This window comes from Mus caroli, unplaced genomic scaffold (assembly GCF_978045245.1).
Source record: "Mus caroli unplaced genomic scaffold, Mus_caroli_1 scaffold_9, whole genome shotgun sequence".
NCBI classification, from domain to species: domain Eukaryota; kingdom Metazoa; phylum Chordata; class Mammalia; order Rodentia; family Muridae; genus Mus; species Mus caroli.
This window is the reverse complement of record NW_028227264.1, coordinates 106,324,725-106,342,256: the sequence shown is the minus strand read 5'-3', so window position 1 is coordinate 106,342,256 and position 17,532 is coordinate 106,324,725. Positions and strand designations below refer to the sequence as shown.

The following is a 17,532-nucleotide window of genomic DNA, read 5'->3' as shown; positions in this document are numbered from 1 at the left end:
TGACTATAAATCCCAAAAGATTAAGACAGGGAGATCCCTGAGATCAAGGTCATCTGAGACGAAACAATCCCAGATCCAGGCATGGTGGCACACACATTTAATCTGGGCCACACTATCTACTAGTGGTAAGAACATTAGGAAGAGAAAAAATATTCGCTCACTCTTCTTTGACTGCTTGCCTTGTGAGTCTGAACAACTGCTAGATCCTTAGACTTCCATTCATAGCTGCTGCTGACCATTGTTGGGGACTACAGACTATAAGTCATCAACAAATTCCCTTACTATATAGAGACTACCCATAAGTTCTGAGACTCTAGAGAACCCTGACTAATACAGCAAATGTCATTGTTAAAACTAAGTTATTTTAAGGAGCCAATACAAAGCAGCTTGTAACAGACAGAATTTACTCCATCTTTCAAAACACGGAAATATTCTGTATGACTATCAAAACATCATCAAAAAAGAGTTTTCTTTAATATGTTTCAACATATTATTTTGTTGGTACACTTCTGGGTAGGGAGTGCACTGGTAAATAACCATAAAATTAGTGTAGATGTACTATTTTATTTTCTAATAAAGACCCATACTTTTAATTGTGCACATATATTCTAATTATTCTGGTTTACTAATAAAATAAAATACAAACTGAAAACTTGACAAGAAAAAAATCTTTACATCTCCTTTTTCCCTTTTTATAGTTGAAAGTGGAGTTTTTCATATAATACATTTGTTATGACTGTCCCTCTTCCAAGTCCTCTCAGAATCTCTCCACCTCCCTAGTCAAACTTTCATCCTTTCTTGTTCTCTCTCATTAAGAAAAAAAATAAAGAAAAACAAGACAAAACAAGAATCTAACCAACAAAAAGAAATAAATGAATAAAGACGATTAAACTTGAATGGTACAAAACAAACAAATGTACAGAAACCAATGAGGCAAGGAAAAACACAAGAAATATGGAAAGACTTAAGAGACACAAACACTTAACATTTTATAAAGACATAAAACCATAAACTATGATACATAATCAAAAGGCCTGAAGGATAAGGAGGAAAATAAAAAACAAAAAACAAAATCCCAGACAAAGCCTTATGAGGCAAAAACCTTCCCAAAACATCACTGAGTTCATTTTGTGTGGGCATCTACTGCTGCGCATGGATCTTATCCTAAAACATGGCTTGTATACTCAGTGAGACTCCTATTGGAGGAAACTCTTTCATTTGCAAGTTACTATCTATGGGAAATAGCTTCTCGGATCACATCAGGGAGACTAGTCTTCAAACACAGCAAGCACAATGCACGTATGAACTCATAGAGGCTGTGGGAACATGCAATAGACCTGAGCATGTATGAACCTGATGGGGTCTCTCTCACTCTTTGAATCTTAAAGCCATGCCTTTAAACAGTCTCTTTGATTTTTACAAAGATGCTAATTCAGCGGTGCCATAAGGTGTGGGCACACTGTTTTGCGAGGTGGATAAATAGGAAGAATCTGAGGGGAAATGTATACATGTGTACATCTGTGTACAGATTTTCTTCATTTCTTGTATTTTTCATGTTTAATGGGTACTTAACACAAATTCCAGTTTCAGTGCTATTTTATCAAGGACGGTGTTTCTAACTATCTATCTCACTAACCCTTGGTGGCTTTTATTTGGTCTTCTGGTGACAGATCTGAACAGCCAGACATCAGCAAACAGGCCTCTGGCAACTCATTGAAGTGGGCATCATTCATCAGCACAGACAGAACATAATTGATTTAGTGACAGATTTAATGAAAGCAACGTGTAACACAAGGGCCAGCATGTTAGTAAGAGTGGGCCTCCAAGGAGGGGAGGGTGGTGTGTTACCTCCTGATTAGCTGCAGCTAGTTCCTCTTCCAGTGCAGAGACTCTTTCTAAAGAAACCCTCAGTCGCTCCCTTACCTAGAAGAAAAATCAAAATATGTGCAGTAATGTACATTCCAAATATAGGAAATTGTGCTGAAGCCATCATTAACATCAGAAACCAAAGGTCATAATCTTTAAGCATTTGTAACCCTAAAATCTCAGGATAATCTTAAACCTGGCAAGAACAACGTGGAAACACTGTCACCTCAAAAGCATCATTGTTTCAAGGAACGTCCTTGTAGAAAATCCTCTGGCATGTGAATGGATAGATCTTCCAACAGTGTTGTGAATTGAGTTTGCTACAATTTCTGATTCATATTAACTAGAGGTATAGCTAAAAGCATAACCAGAATACTGTAAATCATCAGCGATTCAGAAACAAAATAGGCAGACTAAATCTTAAAAATAAGTGAATTTTATTTTGGCCTTTAGTGCCTTACTTCAAAAGTGATTTGTTTAAGAAACTGAAAACTGACTTGAGTTTTTTGAGGGACTGCAAAGTGTTAAGGATATTTTGAAATCCAATTTTGTAACCAGATACCAGGAGAAAGGGCACTGCATTTTGTAGACTAAATAGTTTAGTTTTAAAGCAGTGAGTCTTAGAATTGTTTCCTACGTAATTGAACTTCAGAGAATTGTTTCTCTCATGTATGTTTTCTGACAGCTTCTAAGGTTGAGAGGATGCATGGTGGCCCATGACAGCAGACCTCCAACACTTGGAAGAGTCAGGAGGAAAGTTATGGGTCAAAGGCCAGACTGAGATGTGTAGAAGGTTATATATAGGCTAGCTTGCTTTACTTAGTGAGACCCTGTCTCAAATGAAGCAAAAATCAAACGAAATTAAAATGAAATAGTAAAAGGCACAAATCATTATATCTTTATACCGATGCATTATTAACTCTAGCCTACATTTATCAAAGACAAGCTACCCAGGGTAAAAATCAAGTCATTTTTCTTAATGACAATTGTAGTTTAATTTGCCTAAAAAGCTAATAAACCTTTGATCTGAATACAATTAATCACAAGTTTTTGAATACTTATGAATTAATGTATTTTCTGTAAAAATATTATAGAATTGTCTCTATAAATATGAATTTTAATGCTATAGTTATATTCCTAAAACTGAATCTGTTATGTAACTGAGTGTTTTTCTCATTTGGCATGATCATTTTTTTTCTCTTATTCTTACACAATAAGGTTTAAGTAAGAAATACAGGCTAAATATTCAATACACTGAGTTTTATTAAAATTTAAGGTTAAAGTAATTACCTTACTTATTAAGTATGTAAGAAAACCAGCAAATAATTCTTCTTTAACTTTAAAGCCAAATACAAATCTTAAAGGTGTCAATCATTCTCTTGAATGTTGTGTTAGTGTGTTCAGTTAGGAGACGGAGTGTTCTTCACTGCTGAAGCTAGTATTGCATTCTAATTTTGGGTGTACCATTAATATGAAATAAAATAACATTTATCATTAAAAATTTACAGATTTCTCTTTACCTCTATCATAATAATTGTCATGCTCCAGTGTTGAGATAAATATCAACTTATCAATAAAAAACAGCACACAGTTAATTCTGATTAACAACTAAATTGGTGTCAAATAAAAGTTGCCTGAACAAAAGCAGTGCTGTAGATTAAGGTATCTTTTTAACTATTTCTGTTAGCTTGAATGTATTAGAAAGTCTTAGCTACTGAGTTCTTTTCCCAGAAGTCAAGCCTATCAAGGCATAAAAGTCATGATATCTATCAAGAAATATGAATAATGAATTGCTTCTCCATGAATTCATAAGTTTTTTTTTTTTTTTTTTGGTTTTTTGAGACAGGGTTTCTCTGTATAGCCCTGGCTGTCCTGGAACTCACTTTGTAGACCAGGCTGGCCTCGAACTCAGAAATCCACCTGCCTCTGCCTCCCGAGTGCTGGGATTAAAGGCGTGCACCACCACGCCCGGCTGAATTCATAAGCTTTTGACAAAGCATTTTAATCACAAATAAATGAATATTAAAAACATCTTTATATGACAATGAGCACAATTTTGAATATAGTTTTGAATAGAGTTTTAATTAATATTATGAATGCAAAATCTTTGCTGCCACTCTCAAAGAATGAATCAATAATGATTAATTAATAACTTTGCTTCTCCATCTTAGACAACATTTCTATGAATAAATTGTTAACTTTATTTACTGAACTTTCTAAGGAAAAATAAAGAATACAAATACATAACCTTTCCAGAGATAAGAATTTTATCATTTTACTCTATCAGGTTGGCTTTTATTGTATTACAGGAAAAAATTATTATGCAACAGAAATGTTCAGTTCTTTGCTCTACCACCATCAGACCAGACGAATATCATAATTTTTTTCAACAATCTTGGTTTTTGTTGGATTATTTGTTCCTATATATTTAGGTAGATTTGATAAGTTGTGGAAAATAACAATTGGTTAACTTTTGTCCAAAGAAGAAGTAAACCTTTGTAGTTGGCAGCTATTCCTACCTCTAATTCATCTCTTTTGATAGGATTGAATCACTAGTATCATGAAATTTCTCTCACTTTTACTGAATACAGGCACATGGTGACTGACAATCTGAATTTGGATTCATCAAAAAGTTTTATTTCTAATTTTTCTGTTACTTCTTCTGTTCTTTTAAATGGCATGAAAATTGCTTAGTGAATCTTTTAACATATATGTATATATATATATATATATATATATATATATATATGAAGGAGATACTAAATCTATCACTGAAGATTAAAAGAAAACAAGTCACTTGATAATGACAAATGCATCGCCCAATGAAGAGACTGATGGAAAGAGTGAATATTTCAAATTACAAGGTTTTATTTGAGTACTTCCTGATTCTAAAATAGAAAAAAATGAGAGAAATTGAACACCAAGTCCAATTTGACTCTGTGACATTTGACTATATAAAAATAATTATATATATAGATATATATATATACATATATATATAGATATACACACACACACACATGCTTATGTATGTTTTCGGTTACATTTGCCATACACTAGGATCAACAGAGGCAGATGCCCAAATGACTGTTGGTTTTAGTTATACATGAAAAGTCTGTCTGTATCAGTGATTATAGCAGTGAACATCAATCTTTAAAACTGCTGGCCATTATAAAGGTGAATGGCCATGCTCAATCTTTCATGTTTTATTTATTTTCTATATTAACGTCTGAAGTTAACTTGCCTGAGGTATAGTTACATTTTCTTATCTTTTTCTCTCTACTTTTATAGCCATAGTATTTCTGTTAAAATGCTAATTAGTTATTTATACACCTGTGAATTTATGCTCTGTTTCACTCCCAGATAAACTGTTCATGAAGGCAATTAGGAATGAATTAGTACCTAAATAAACAAATTAAATATTATTTGGTCTCTGGGCCGAGAGGGAACTCAACTCCTTAGTTTCAAACTCTCCACAAACACTGATATTTTCTGATGCCAATAGGACTATTAATTAACTTTAACTGATGTGTTTCTTATTGTAAGGAGTGGTTCAAAGCTCTGCAGCTTTAGACGACTCTTTCAGCAGTTCAGGGTAGATACAGCGATTATCTTTCTCTCAGAGAAGGAGTGGGAAGTTAGTAAGGCTAAGCCACTTGCACAGATCTGTCTATTCCAGAGGGGGACCTCAGCATTTTATAAACATGAGTTCATAAACATCAGTTCAGTTGCGTGTAACCTTGCCAAAATCTATGACACCTGAGGCAAGTTCATAAACACTGTATCTGTTCATAGATTGCATGAAAGTTTATATTACGCTATATTTCACTTATAGAGCTTCTATGTGATAGTTTTTTTTATATTCTTCTAAATTTACTCACACAAATAGATCATTGTCTTAAAAGTTATTTGTTAATTTCTACTCTGGTTAATCGCTCACTCTCTTAAGCGATGGCAGAGTTCTTACAGCGAACCTGAAAAAAAAAATTACACACTCCCTAATATATTGATTTAAATCATTCAATATAGTTGTTTTCTCTGGAAATCACATGTTTTTCTTTCTGATCCAGGTCACTTTAGGTGTCCATCCTGTGTGTTAAGGTATCTGTCTCTGGCTTCAAAATAACTGCCTTTCCTTGTTCTTTAATATTTAGGTAAGATATGGGATTCACTTTTAACTTCTTTTACAATCCAATGAAATCAGATAGTACTTTTGTGACACCTTGGGGCATTGTTCACTTCCGTTTGTAACTGCCTCTCACTGATGTGTAATGTCTAGGACTCAGAACTCTTTAGCCATAAAGAGTATGTCTTACTTGGTATGAAAAATCTGTCTCAGATTCTGACACAAAGCAAATGTCCTATAAATTCTTGCAGAATTTTATTTTATGCATTGTGATAAAAGGAAATATAATACAAACTTGATAAATAGGAACTAAATAAATTATAAATAATATGTATAATTATTTGATATTATACTTAACATGGCTATTTATATGACATGTAGTTTTGTTTCCTTCAAAATTTTCATGATTTTCTGCCTCTCATAACCAAGATGAAAAATGGGATACAATTTCTTCTTAATAATCTAGAAAACAGAAATAATGTTATCCTTGTCCATACATTTCACATATCCCTCTCCTAAGAACTATCTGGGAGACTGATGATAATAATATATAAGTATATAAATATTAAATGGAACAATTCTACATACTCAAAACCTAGATATAAACTGACAATAATCCCTAGTTTGGATATTAATGCTCAGAGCCTGTCATATATATTATAGTGAAGTGCCCTAGTTCTTGCTATACTAAATCCTAATATTTTTTAATTTTTAAAAAGCACTGCTTTGAACTTCTTTGAAAATTGAAATTGTGTCATAAACCTTAATTAATCCCTAAAGGATATTACCTCCAGATTGCCATATATTGCTAGCAGATCTTACTTGAATAGCAGCTAAGAGAAGCTTACAGCTCCTTTTGTAAAGACTGAAAAATGAGTTTTCCCTCTCATAAGTGTCAACATATGTATTTGAAACTAAAATATTAGCAGCAACAACGCCACACAGAAGGGTTCAAATACAGATGTCTAAAGGTCAAAGCGTGCCCAATTTGCACTTCAAAATCCATGTGTTTTTTGTTACTGGTATGCTATTTTGGGAACTATGGCTGCTAAGGACATGCATGTAAGAGACAGAGAGATGGAGAGATGTTAGGTGTTAGGGGGAGAGAGAGTGAGAGACAGAGAGACAAAGAGAGAGAGAGACAGAGAAAGAGACAGACAGAGAGAGAGAGAGAGAGAGAGAGAGAGAGAGAGAGAGAGAGAGACAGAGAGACAGAGAGACAGAGAATACAATTACACCATACTAGATTCTAAATTTACAAATATTAGATTATGCCTCTGGACGCGGGGCAGGGGTCTAAGAATGCAGTAAGGTTTAATTCTGACAAGTTATACATTTAGTGGTATGTATTAAAATCCACAGTATTTTAAATAGTTTTTTTTTCATAACTCAAAGTGTTCCTTTGACCTTAGTTACTTGTTTAATCATGTGAAATTAAGGCGTTTCCCGCTAATGATGCAAGCACGAATTGGCCTGAAATCATGTATCGGTACGATACCTTTTCATCCAAGGCTTTGTGGTGTTCAAACAAAGATTTCAGTGCCTTGAGAACCTCCACTTCACTGGACACTCCAGAGGGAGACTGGGCTTGCCGCTTGACCACCGTCATTCTTAGTGACCGTTCATGTCGGGACACAAGGCACTCCAAGTGTTCCAGTAACAGCTGTGGGGTCAACAGAGAAGTTAGTTAATTTAAACAGTTAGTTTAAGCAGGCACTTGCTTCTTTTTTTTTTTTTTTTTTTTTTTTTTTTTTTTGGTTTTTCGAGACAGGGTTTCTCTGTATAGCCCTGGCTGTCCTGGAACTCCCTCTGTAGACCAGGCTGGCCTCGAACTCAGAAATCCGCCTGCCTCTGCCTCCCGAGTGCTGGGATTAAAGGCGTGCGCCACCACGCCCGGCTGGCACTTGCTTTTTTGCAGGCAGTAAGAATGCTTAGCCTTTTTGGTAGCATTGCTAAGAAAACTAATGTGGATACACTTGAGTTTTCAGAACTAAAGGCCAGAAACTCACTGCAAAGCCAATGAGGAAACTGATTCTCAGCTTCACTTCAGAACCAGGACTTCTTTGCATACCCATGGATCAAAACGGATGCTTGCACATACCCCTCTAGAAAGCCTTCTATCATGACAGGCTATATAATTAGAAAAAAAAATGTGTGGTTAAAAAAAAAAAACAGGGCAGAAAATTGTAGTATTTTTGTGTGTGTTCTATGTTGGGAAAATGGAATCTGCAGTTTGAAGAACTTTCCTCAAGAAAACAGGGCGATGATGAGACTCTAAAAACAGCTGTCTGTGGTAGGAGGATAATCTTTAATCATGTTCCATCAAGTTAACCTGATATAACCTTCTCATCCAATCCTGGCACCATGCCATGTACAAACCGCAAATATTAACTGAATCTACAAACCCCCATTTACATTGGGGGGAAAATGAATAGTAAGGTTTGTTTTTCCATGAAGATCCTCTCATTGAAACGTGCATGCATATGCATATAACCACCCTGATTAGCCTAAGCCTTAGAATGAGTGCAGTGCACCCACAGCCTCTGCTTAACTTAGACACTGAGGAGTGTGGGCACAGGGACACTGACTTCACGTTTTACCCAGTGTGTTGGCGGCTACCCAAACACACAAAGCTTCAAAACCTGGTACCTAAATACATAAGACTCTTGCTCTTAGGCAACTTAACTCCATCAAACAAATAAAGCACATGATCCAAAAAAACAAAACCAAAAACAAACAAACAAGACACCTTAAGCATCCTGACATAGTCTGACAACAATTCTCAAGTGAATAATAATATATGCTAAAATTGTTATGCACTTGTGTTTATTTAAAGGAGAAATGCTGACTAATCAACTATCCTCTTGCAACACACACTTTCTTCAAGTCTTTCATTTGTACTAATTGGGGGTCAAATGATCTTTACACAGGCGTCACTTAGAAACATCAGGAATTACATGTGTTTACATTATGATCTAAAACATTATCAAAATTCCAGTTATGAACTAGCAATGAAAATAATTTTAACGTTGGGGTCATCACAACGTGAGGAACTGTGTCACAGGGTTCCAGCATTAGGAAGGTTGAGAACCACTGTGTTAGAAGTATTTATACAACATTACTTATCATTCAGTGGTTTGTTACATGACTGAAGGCAGCTTGGCTCTTAATATGTTTTATAAAGATTGAACTGGCTATGTTGAGCTTCTTTTCTGTTCCCTGTTGTATCTTCTAGAGTTATCATGAAAACTTTGGCATAGTTTAAGCTAGATTTCACGTACATATGCTGGTCGGCTTTACTCATAACTAATACACTAACTATACTGAATTCTGTTTTCTGTGACTGAGAGCACATTAACAATTAAGTTGTTAGGTTCTGTTGATTGTTAAACTTTCTTGTAATTATCAGTTCCCAGGGCTATCAATTGCGTATTTGCTAAGTCAGTTTCCTGATCATTCTGATTTCTTCCAGCAATTGTTCCATCCATACTTGTTGATGATCTTTATCTTCTAAAAAATTTATTATTATTTTATTTATTTACATCCAAAAAGTCTATCCTCCCAGTCCTCTTTCCCAGAGTACTCTCCCTGCCCCATCCTCCTCTTCTTTGCCTCTGAGAGGGTAGGGCCCCTGGGTATTCCTCCCTCCCCCCACCCTTGTATGCTCTTTGGATTGTAGCTTAGCCTCAGGGAGCTCAGGGAGAAAAAAATAATCATGGGAAGCAGAGGTTGGGAGGGACCAGTGTGGGAGAGGGGAAGGGAAGGGGTAAAGGGGATCAGGATCAGGTATGGGAGGGAGAGACAGGAGACAAGCCCAGAGGGCCAAGGGGATGAATGGAAATATTCAGCTGTGAGAGGAGGTTGGGGGTGGGGGGAATCTTTTGAAAGTCCAAGAGACCTAGGATGGGGTAGGTTCCCAGGACTCAATGTGGGTGACCTTAGTGGAAATGTCAACAGTGGGGATATTGAACCTGAAGAGACCACCTCTAGTTGTCAAAGAGGGCCCTAAGTGGAGGGATAGGGACACCAACCCACCTTCAAATTTTATTACTCATGTAAATGATTTTTCTAATGTTTTCAATTTCTGTAAATTTCTAAATTTTATGTATTCTAACTATCTATATTTCTACTCTATCTAATTTCCCTAACTCACACACAATGGTTTTATTATAGACTGCCATTATCAGTAAAGTGTAACTCTTTCATAATTGTAGTTATCCCAAGCATCACATGACATTTCTAACTTGCCTATTTATATGCTCAACCACAAAAATTGAATTAACTTTCAAGTCCTTAACAAAGGGGATTTGATATTTCAATCCCACACTCTTGGCATTCCCTCCATCTTCCATTCCCCTTTGCATATTCTTCTGTGTTCTGTCAGCCTCCAGAATTCCTTCATCTGCCTTTACATCCACTGATGACATGTGGGTTCAGGATTCATTATCCTCTCCTGACTCAGTCCAAAGACAGTTTGTGTTGGTTTGAACATGTTTGGTCCAGGAAATGGCACTATTGGGAGGTGTGGCATTCTTTAGGTGGGTGTGGTCTTGTGAGAACAAGTGAGTTATTGTGGGTGTGTCTTTAAGACCCTCATCCTAGCTCCTTGGAAGGCAGTCTTCTTCAGTTTGTCTTTGGAACAAGAGGTTGAGCTCTCAGCTACTCCATCCCCCTTTCTGCCTGGTTGGTGCCATGCTCCCACCTTGATGATAATGGACTGAACCTCTCAACCTATAAGCCAGCTCCATAAAAATGTTGTCATTATAAGAGTTGAAGGAAAGGCCATCTAAAGACTGTCCCACGTGGGGATCCATCGCATATACAGACACCAAACCCATATACTAATGCAGATACCAAGAAGAGCTTGCTGACAGGAACCTGTTATAGCTGTCTACTGAGAGGCTCTGCCAGAGCCTGACAAATGCAGAGGCAAATGTTCACAGCCAACCATTGGACTGTGCATGGGGACCCCATTAGAGGAGTTAGACAAAAGACTAAAAGAGCTGAATGGGTTTGTATACCCATAGGAAGAATAATATCAACCAACCAGACACCCCAGAGCTCCCAGTGACTAAACCATCAACCAAGGAGTACACATGGAGGGACCCATGGCTTCAGCCTCATATGTAGTAGAGGATGGTCTGTCTGGCATCAAGGGGAGGTGAGGCCCTTGGTCCTGTGAAGGCTCTATGCCCCAATGTAGGAGGGTTTGAGGGCAGGGAGGCAGGAGAGGGTGGGTGGGTGAGGGAACACCCCCATAGAAGTAGGAGGAGGGGTTGGGATAAGAGGTTTGGGAGGGAGGTGGAAAGCAAGAAAGGGCATAACATTTGAAAAGTAAATAGAGAAAATATCCAATAATAATAATAATAATAATAATAATAATAATAATGAGTTGCTTTGGTCATATATCTGTTCACAGCTATAAAACCCCTAAGACAAGTTTATTAACTTGGCTCTCATATTTGAATTCTTTCATCCATCGGGTTATTGCCCTAAACTCTTAAATTTAAAATATAATCTAGGCCATCTGTGTTTTAGCTTAAGTCTTTAATGTCTTCTCATTTGACCAAAACAAAATTTAAAGTCCTTATACATCCTCAGTGGAATCTAAGTGACTCTGAGCTCATCTTTGTTCCTTACACATCGTCTGCATTGGCTTAGTTGAAGCATTTGTCTGTGGAGCTTTGCTCAGCTTTGTAAAATAGTGGGTATGTGTCTGTTCATGCGCATTGTAATATAGTGGATATGTATCTGTTCCAGTGCATCAAGTTTTGTTGTTTTTTTTTTATTAAGCTCTTTACTTTTTGTAAACCTAAAATATCCCTTTCAGTTATCTGTCTGGCTTTATCAGCCCACAATCCTTACTTTTTTTCAGTCAAGCATCACTTATCTATACACTTCTCAAACTCCTTATGCTGCCTCTATCTTTCCCCACTTGACATTTCCATCTATTTAATATTACCATCCAGGTTTACTGTATTTGTTAACTACCTCCCAAATGTTAATATTATGTCAGTAAAGAAAGGAATATTATCTCTACTTTGCTAACTTCTGATTTGCCAATGCTCACAGATTATACAAAGTCTATGATCATCCAAATTGATTGAACAGATAGAAAAAACAGTCTATTAAAGCAGCAATTTATATATACTTAAGAGAACTGGGCATTTGGGATATGCATTCTGGATAGATTTCACTACAGTAAGTAAATGATTAATTTCACAAGAAAGTAAGATATCTTCCATGGTATATGAAGGAAAGATAGTTATGGAAACAATCAATAGCTCATGATTTCATCAAATGGTGGGAATGTAGAAACAAGACTTTTGATTTGAGTCACTGCTGTTATAGGATGTTTTGGAAAGCATGAAGAATACAACACATTGAAGTAAGCCTTATGCTTGAAGGAAAAATAAAAGAGGGAAAAGATGAAGAGATAAAATGTCCAATGATTCTAGAGGTAGCATCATTCAGAATTCACACATTATTTCAAAGAAAGACAATAGTTTGGTATAAGAGATGATATTAAATTAAAGCATATTACAAATTCTTATGCAGAACAGATGTCTTCTGTGGAAATTCTTCAATAGTACTAAAAAAAAATGAAGTAGAAATTAGCAAAGAGACATTTGAGTAGTTTCAAATGTGCTAGTCACATACCCTGGTGATACCTGCCTCTTAGAAGAGGCCAATCCCATTCATTTTAATGAATCTGTAAAAATTTCACTGAACATGGATGTCTTACTAACAAAATCTCTGCTTAACATGCCCTACTCTTGAAAGCCTTTCCTGACCCCAAACTTTAAGAAAATAAATATTCTAAGTTTGTTTTGTTGTTGTTGTTTGATTGTTTCTTTGTTTTGTTTTACATGTGATATTTCTATTTTGTAATCTCAGAATTTTGTGAATGTTTGTGAAAAGAAGCCAACAGAGATCAGGAGAAATAGGGGGATAAAATGTTTGATCTGATTTTATATGCATTTACTCCATCAAGCTGGCTTCTATGTTCATGGAACACAATGCTTTTAGTACCCAAGATGGCTATACATAGTTTCTGAGCTATGTAGGACTCATCTGTACTATTTGATGGGTTTACATACTGCCTTCTAAAACCATTAGCATGGAAAAAGATCAAAGCTAATAAAAAGTAAGAGGACCCAAGATGTCTGATATTCTGAAGGAAGAAGTGTATTTTTAAAAAGGAACATGTCACAAAAGGAAGACATAATAACAGTCACCCTTAGCATAAAGACATAAGCCTATCACAACTACAGCAAAGAAGCTCTCAGCCCAGACCCCCCCCCAAAAAAAAAAAGTGGCTACAGCAATTCCCAAAATGAGAGTTATCTCAGCCAAAGTAGATTTAGAATCTGGATCTCTAAATGAGTGGAGTACACTAATTAAAACGTTATTAGTGACTCTGGTAATTGTGAACCTGGCACTCTAAAGATCTAAGGATATAATAATAGCAAGTAAAACGTTAGTAAGGAAGATTTTGGTCATGAGAGGCTGGAAGAGGAACAGGAGGAAGATGTCTCTGAGTTACCAGATGAAGTCAGCAGCTCTTGTCCTTGCTGCAAAGGGCAAGTGCAAGGAACAGGACATGTCAGATGTTGACAGTGCTATCATGATGAAGATAGACAGAGAAGAGATTGTAAGACTTCAGGAGCTAAAGGAAGGTAAGGTCCTGCTACAGGTGTTCCTGGGAAATCTGAAAGCATAGGTACAAGGGAGAAGTAAGAGAAAAGCTAACAAGAGAGCCAAGGAGAGATGATGAGGAGGGATTCAGAAGGATGGGAAGGAAAAGAGCCAAGATGCAGAATCAAAGAAAGAGAACAAAAAGAAAGTGATTTCAAGAACTGGAAATAATATGATTCCCAACATATATACAACAAAGGACTGCCTTGTCTAGCTTCAGTGAGTGAAGATGCACCTAACCCTCAAGAATCTTGAGGCCCCAGGGAGTGGGGAAGTCTGGTGGTGTCGGGGCATGGGTGGAGTTGGGGATATCCTTTTGGAGTACAGAGAGGAGGTATGGGATGTGGAACAATCAGACGGCAAACCTGGAGAGGGGTAATGACTGGACTGTAAAGAAAGATTAGAGAATGAAAGAGAAAAAGAAAAGAATTAGAAATCAGGGGCCCCAGAACCAACTACATCTTTCAATCTCTCTTCAAAACCTAAATGCTCACAAATCCAGTGTTAAAAATTGATACCAGTGATCTTTGCTTTTATCTGAAACTGCTTTTGTTACTGGGCTCAGAATTGGTACATCGGAATTACGTGGGCCCTCTACTGAGGGCCCAGTGAAATCTTTAGAACTCACCACTTTAATCCTTTGCTATTGAAATCAAACTGGAGAAATTACAGAAAAACATAAAGTGATATTTGAGAATATATTAAGGCAAACCACTGCCTTACAAAGTCACTTGGGATAAATTAGCATAAGTGTTTGAAGATGCTCTGAAGATCAAATTAGTCAGCAAGCTGGAAGAAGATAAAAAGTTTGATTGCTCTATTAAACCAAGACAAGAACGAATGTAGAACCAAACTTTTGAAGGGAAGCAGGAACAATCTAAAGTCAGCCTGCCTCCCTGGAGCAAAAGACTAAAATCAAGACTACAGAGTTCCAGAAAGAAAAGTATTTGGAGAGGTGAATCAACTACTGTGGTTTCAAGCACCCCTCCTATTACAGAGCTACAGAAGAAACACTTCAATAAGTGTTTGAGGAAGCAGATTCTATCTAAATGCCCTAATGTCCTATGACTGTAATAAAAATCTCTGTCTGTGTGTGGGGGTGTGTGTGTGTTTGTGTACAACCAGGAGGGATTTCCCCGATGCTGTAAAGGAAACCAATAGCAATCCAAAATCTGTCAAAGGTCTATGTGAGGACATTACTGAGAAGCTGTTAAAGGAATCTTTTGATGGCTCCGTTAACCTAAAGATAGCCACTGCACAGGAAACCAGATCCCTCAAAGGGTTTGGTTTTGTACATTTCAATAAAGGAAGATATTTTAGTTTTCCATGATGCCATGGGAGGTGGCAATGCCCAAAAGAGGACAATGGCTTGAGGGTTTTGGTGGCCACAAAAGTTGATTTGTAAGATAAGCTGGTGGTACAGGAAGCAAGTACAGATTTGTTGGTACAGGTTTGGGAAGCTGTAAAGAAGTAGGAAGCTTCTGAGAAAAATGGGAGGGAAGACCACAAGATAGGAAAAGAAAGAAAAAATTTGTATATTTTCTTTTGTGAAAATGTTTGTTTTTTTGTTTTGGTTTGTTTTGGTTTTCTTTGTTTGTTTGTGTGTGTGTGTGTGTGTGTGTGTGTGTGTGTGTGTGTGTGTGTGTGTGGTTATTGTTGGTTGACATTTTAGCTAGAACAGTTAGCAACCAAAGCAGATCAAGAGAATACAACTTATAAAGAAAAAAGTCAAAGAATCATATTTGCAGATGATAATGGTATTATATATAAATGATTTTAAAAATCTCATCAAGGAACTCAAACAGCTGATAAACATAGTTTATCAATGTGGTTGGATAGAGGATTATCCCTCAAAAACAAAAAATAAAACAAAACAAAAAAAATTAAAAATAAAACCAAAAACAAAACATTAACCCTCCTATATACAAATGGCAAACAGAATGAAAAAAAAGTTATCTGGAAAAAATTCCATCATAGCCTCAAATAATATATAAAATATCTTGGGGAAACTCTATCCAAGCAATTGAAGACTTGTAGAATAACCACTTCAAATCTTTGATGAAAAAAATTGAAGAAGATATGAAAGATCTCCCATGTCTGTGTATTGGTAAGATTAACATCATAAACCTGACCATCCTACCAAAGGCAATATACAGATTCATGAAGTCCTCATCAAAATCTTAAGATAATTCTTTATGGAACTTGATAGGCAATTCTCAACTTATTATAGAAAAACAAAAACTCAGGATAACTAAAATAATTCTAAACAATAAAAGAATTGCTGGAGATATCACCATTCCTGGTTTCAAGTTGTACTGCTGAGTTATAGTAATAAAAACCACATGGTATTGCTATAAATACAGATACATTCATCAATAAAATCTAATTGAAGATGATGACAAAAATCTAGATACTTATAGATACCTGATTTTTTATAAATAAGTCAGACATGCAAACCTAGGGGGAAAAATAGGATCTTCAACAAATGGTGCAGGTCAAATTGGATGTCTGCATGTAAGAGAATGAAAACATCCATATTTATCACCCTCTATGAATCTCATGTCCAAGGGCATGGAAGACTTCAACATAGAATGAGATACACAGTCAGAAGAGGAAGTAGGGTATAGCCTTGAATGCATTACTATAGGAAATGGATTTCTGAACAAAACACCAATAATGTAGGCACTATTTCACAAGTGGAACCTCATGAAACTGAAAAGCTTCTGTAAGGCAAAGGACACTGACAATGGGACAAAGCTGCAGCCTACAGAATGGGAGAGTATATTAACCATCTTTGCATCTGAGAAAGGACTAATATCCAAAATATATAAAGAACTCAAGAAACTAGCTAAAAAAAAATCTGGTTAAAAATCCAAACAGAGAATTCTCAATAGAGGAATCTTAAATGGCTGAGAAAAACTTAATGTTCATCATTCTAGTCCTCAGGAAAATGCAAATCAAAATTATTTTGATGTTTTATCTTACACCTATCAGAATGACTAAGTTCAATAATGCAAATGACAGCTCATGCAGGTAAGGATTTGGAATAATAGAACCACTTCTCCACTGCTTCTGGAAATACAAACCTTTGCAGGCACTGTGGAAATCAGTATGGCATAAATCTATCTAACTCACCCAATGATACCACCCTTGGGCTTATACCTACAAGGGCACTTGCTCAACTAAGTTCATTGAGGCTTTGTTCATACTAGCCTGAAACTGGAAACAACCTAGATGACCCTAGACAGAATGGATAAAGAAAATATCCCTCATTTACACAATGGTATATCACTCAGCTATTAAAAAATGAAATTATGAAATTTACAAGCAATTGGATGGTAAAAGAAAAACAAATAAATAAAACATCCTGAGTGAGATGAGGTAAAGATGAGGTTTCTGGGGAGATGCAAGGTTCTCTCTGGGAGGAGAAACGTAAAAGATTTTATGGGTGTCCTGGGGACAGGTAGGGGTAGAGTTGGAGGGATCAGATGGAGGAGGATGGGCTAGAGGTACAGAGTACAGAAAGTAGTTAGAATTGGAAGCGCATTTGAAGGGTGGTATGGAAACGTAGTGCAGTAGAAACTTCCTGGACACTATGGAGGCAATCCTATGAAGGCTCCTAGTAAAGAGTTATATGAATTCTCTACTGGCCATGCTTTATAGTCATGGCATGCTTCCAGTGATTGTAACTAGGTTACATTCAATTGATTTGTTTGCCAAGGTGATTCCATTAAAATCCACAAACATCCCAGATTATTTCTAAGACAATGGGTTGTTCTCTGCAAATGACTGGCAGTCCCATTACTGAGGAGAGCACACACACACATACACACACACACACA

At 36.4% G+C, this 17,532-nt stretch overlaps 1 protein-coding gene across 29 annotated transcripts in view; it reads right to left on the bottom strand.

The window, feature by feature from the left end:
- The window catches only part of Ppfia2 (PPFI scaffold protein A2), a 459,906-nt gene that overhangs the window by 158,273 nt on the left and 284,101 nt on the right, over positions 1-17,532 (bottom strand). For 27 of the 29 annotated variants that reach the window (XM_085843123.1, XM_085843126.1, XM_085843125.1 and 24 more), the window contains 2 exons: positions 7,491-7,655; positions 1,849-1,923 (listed from right to left, as the gene is read on the bottom strand). In XM_085843123.1, coding sequence (XP_085699249.1) covers positions 1,849-1,923; positions 7,491-7,655 — 240 coding nt within the window. The remainder of the gene's footprint in view (positions 1-1,848; positions 1,924-7,490; positions 7,656-17,532) is intronic. The other 2 variants (XM_085843128.1, XM_085843132.1) reach the window with 1 other exon arrangement.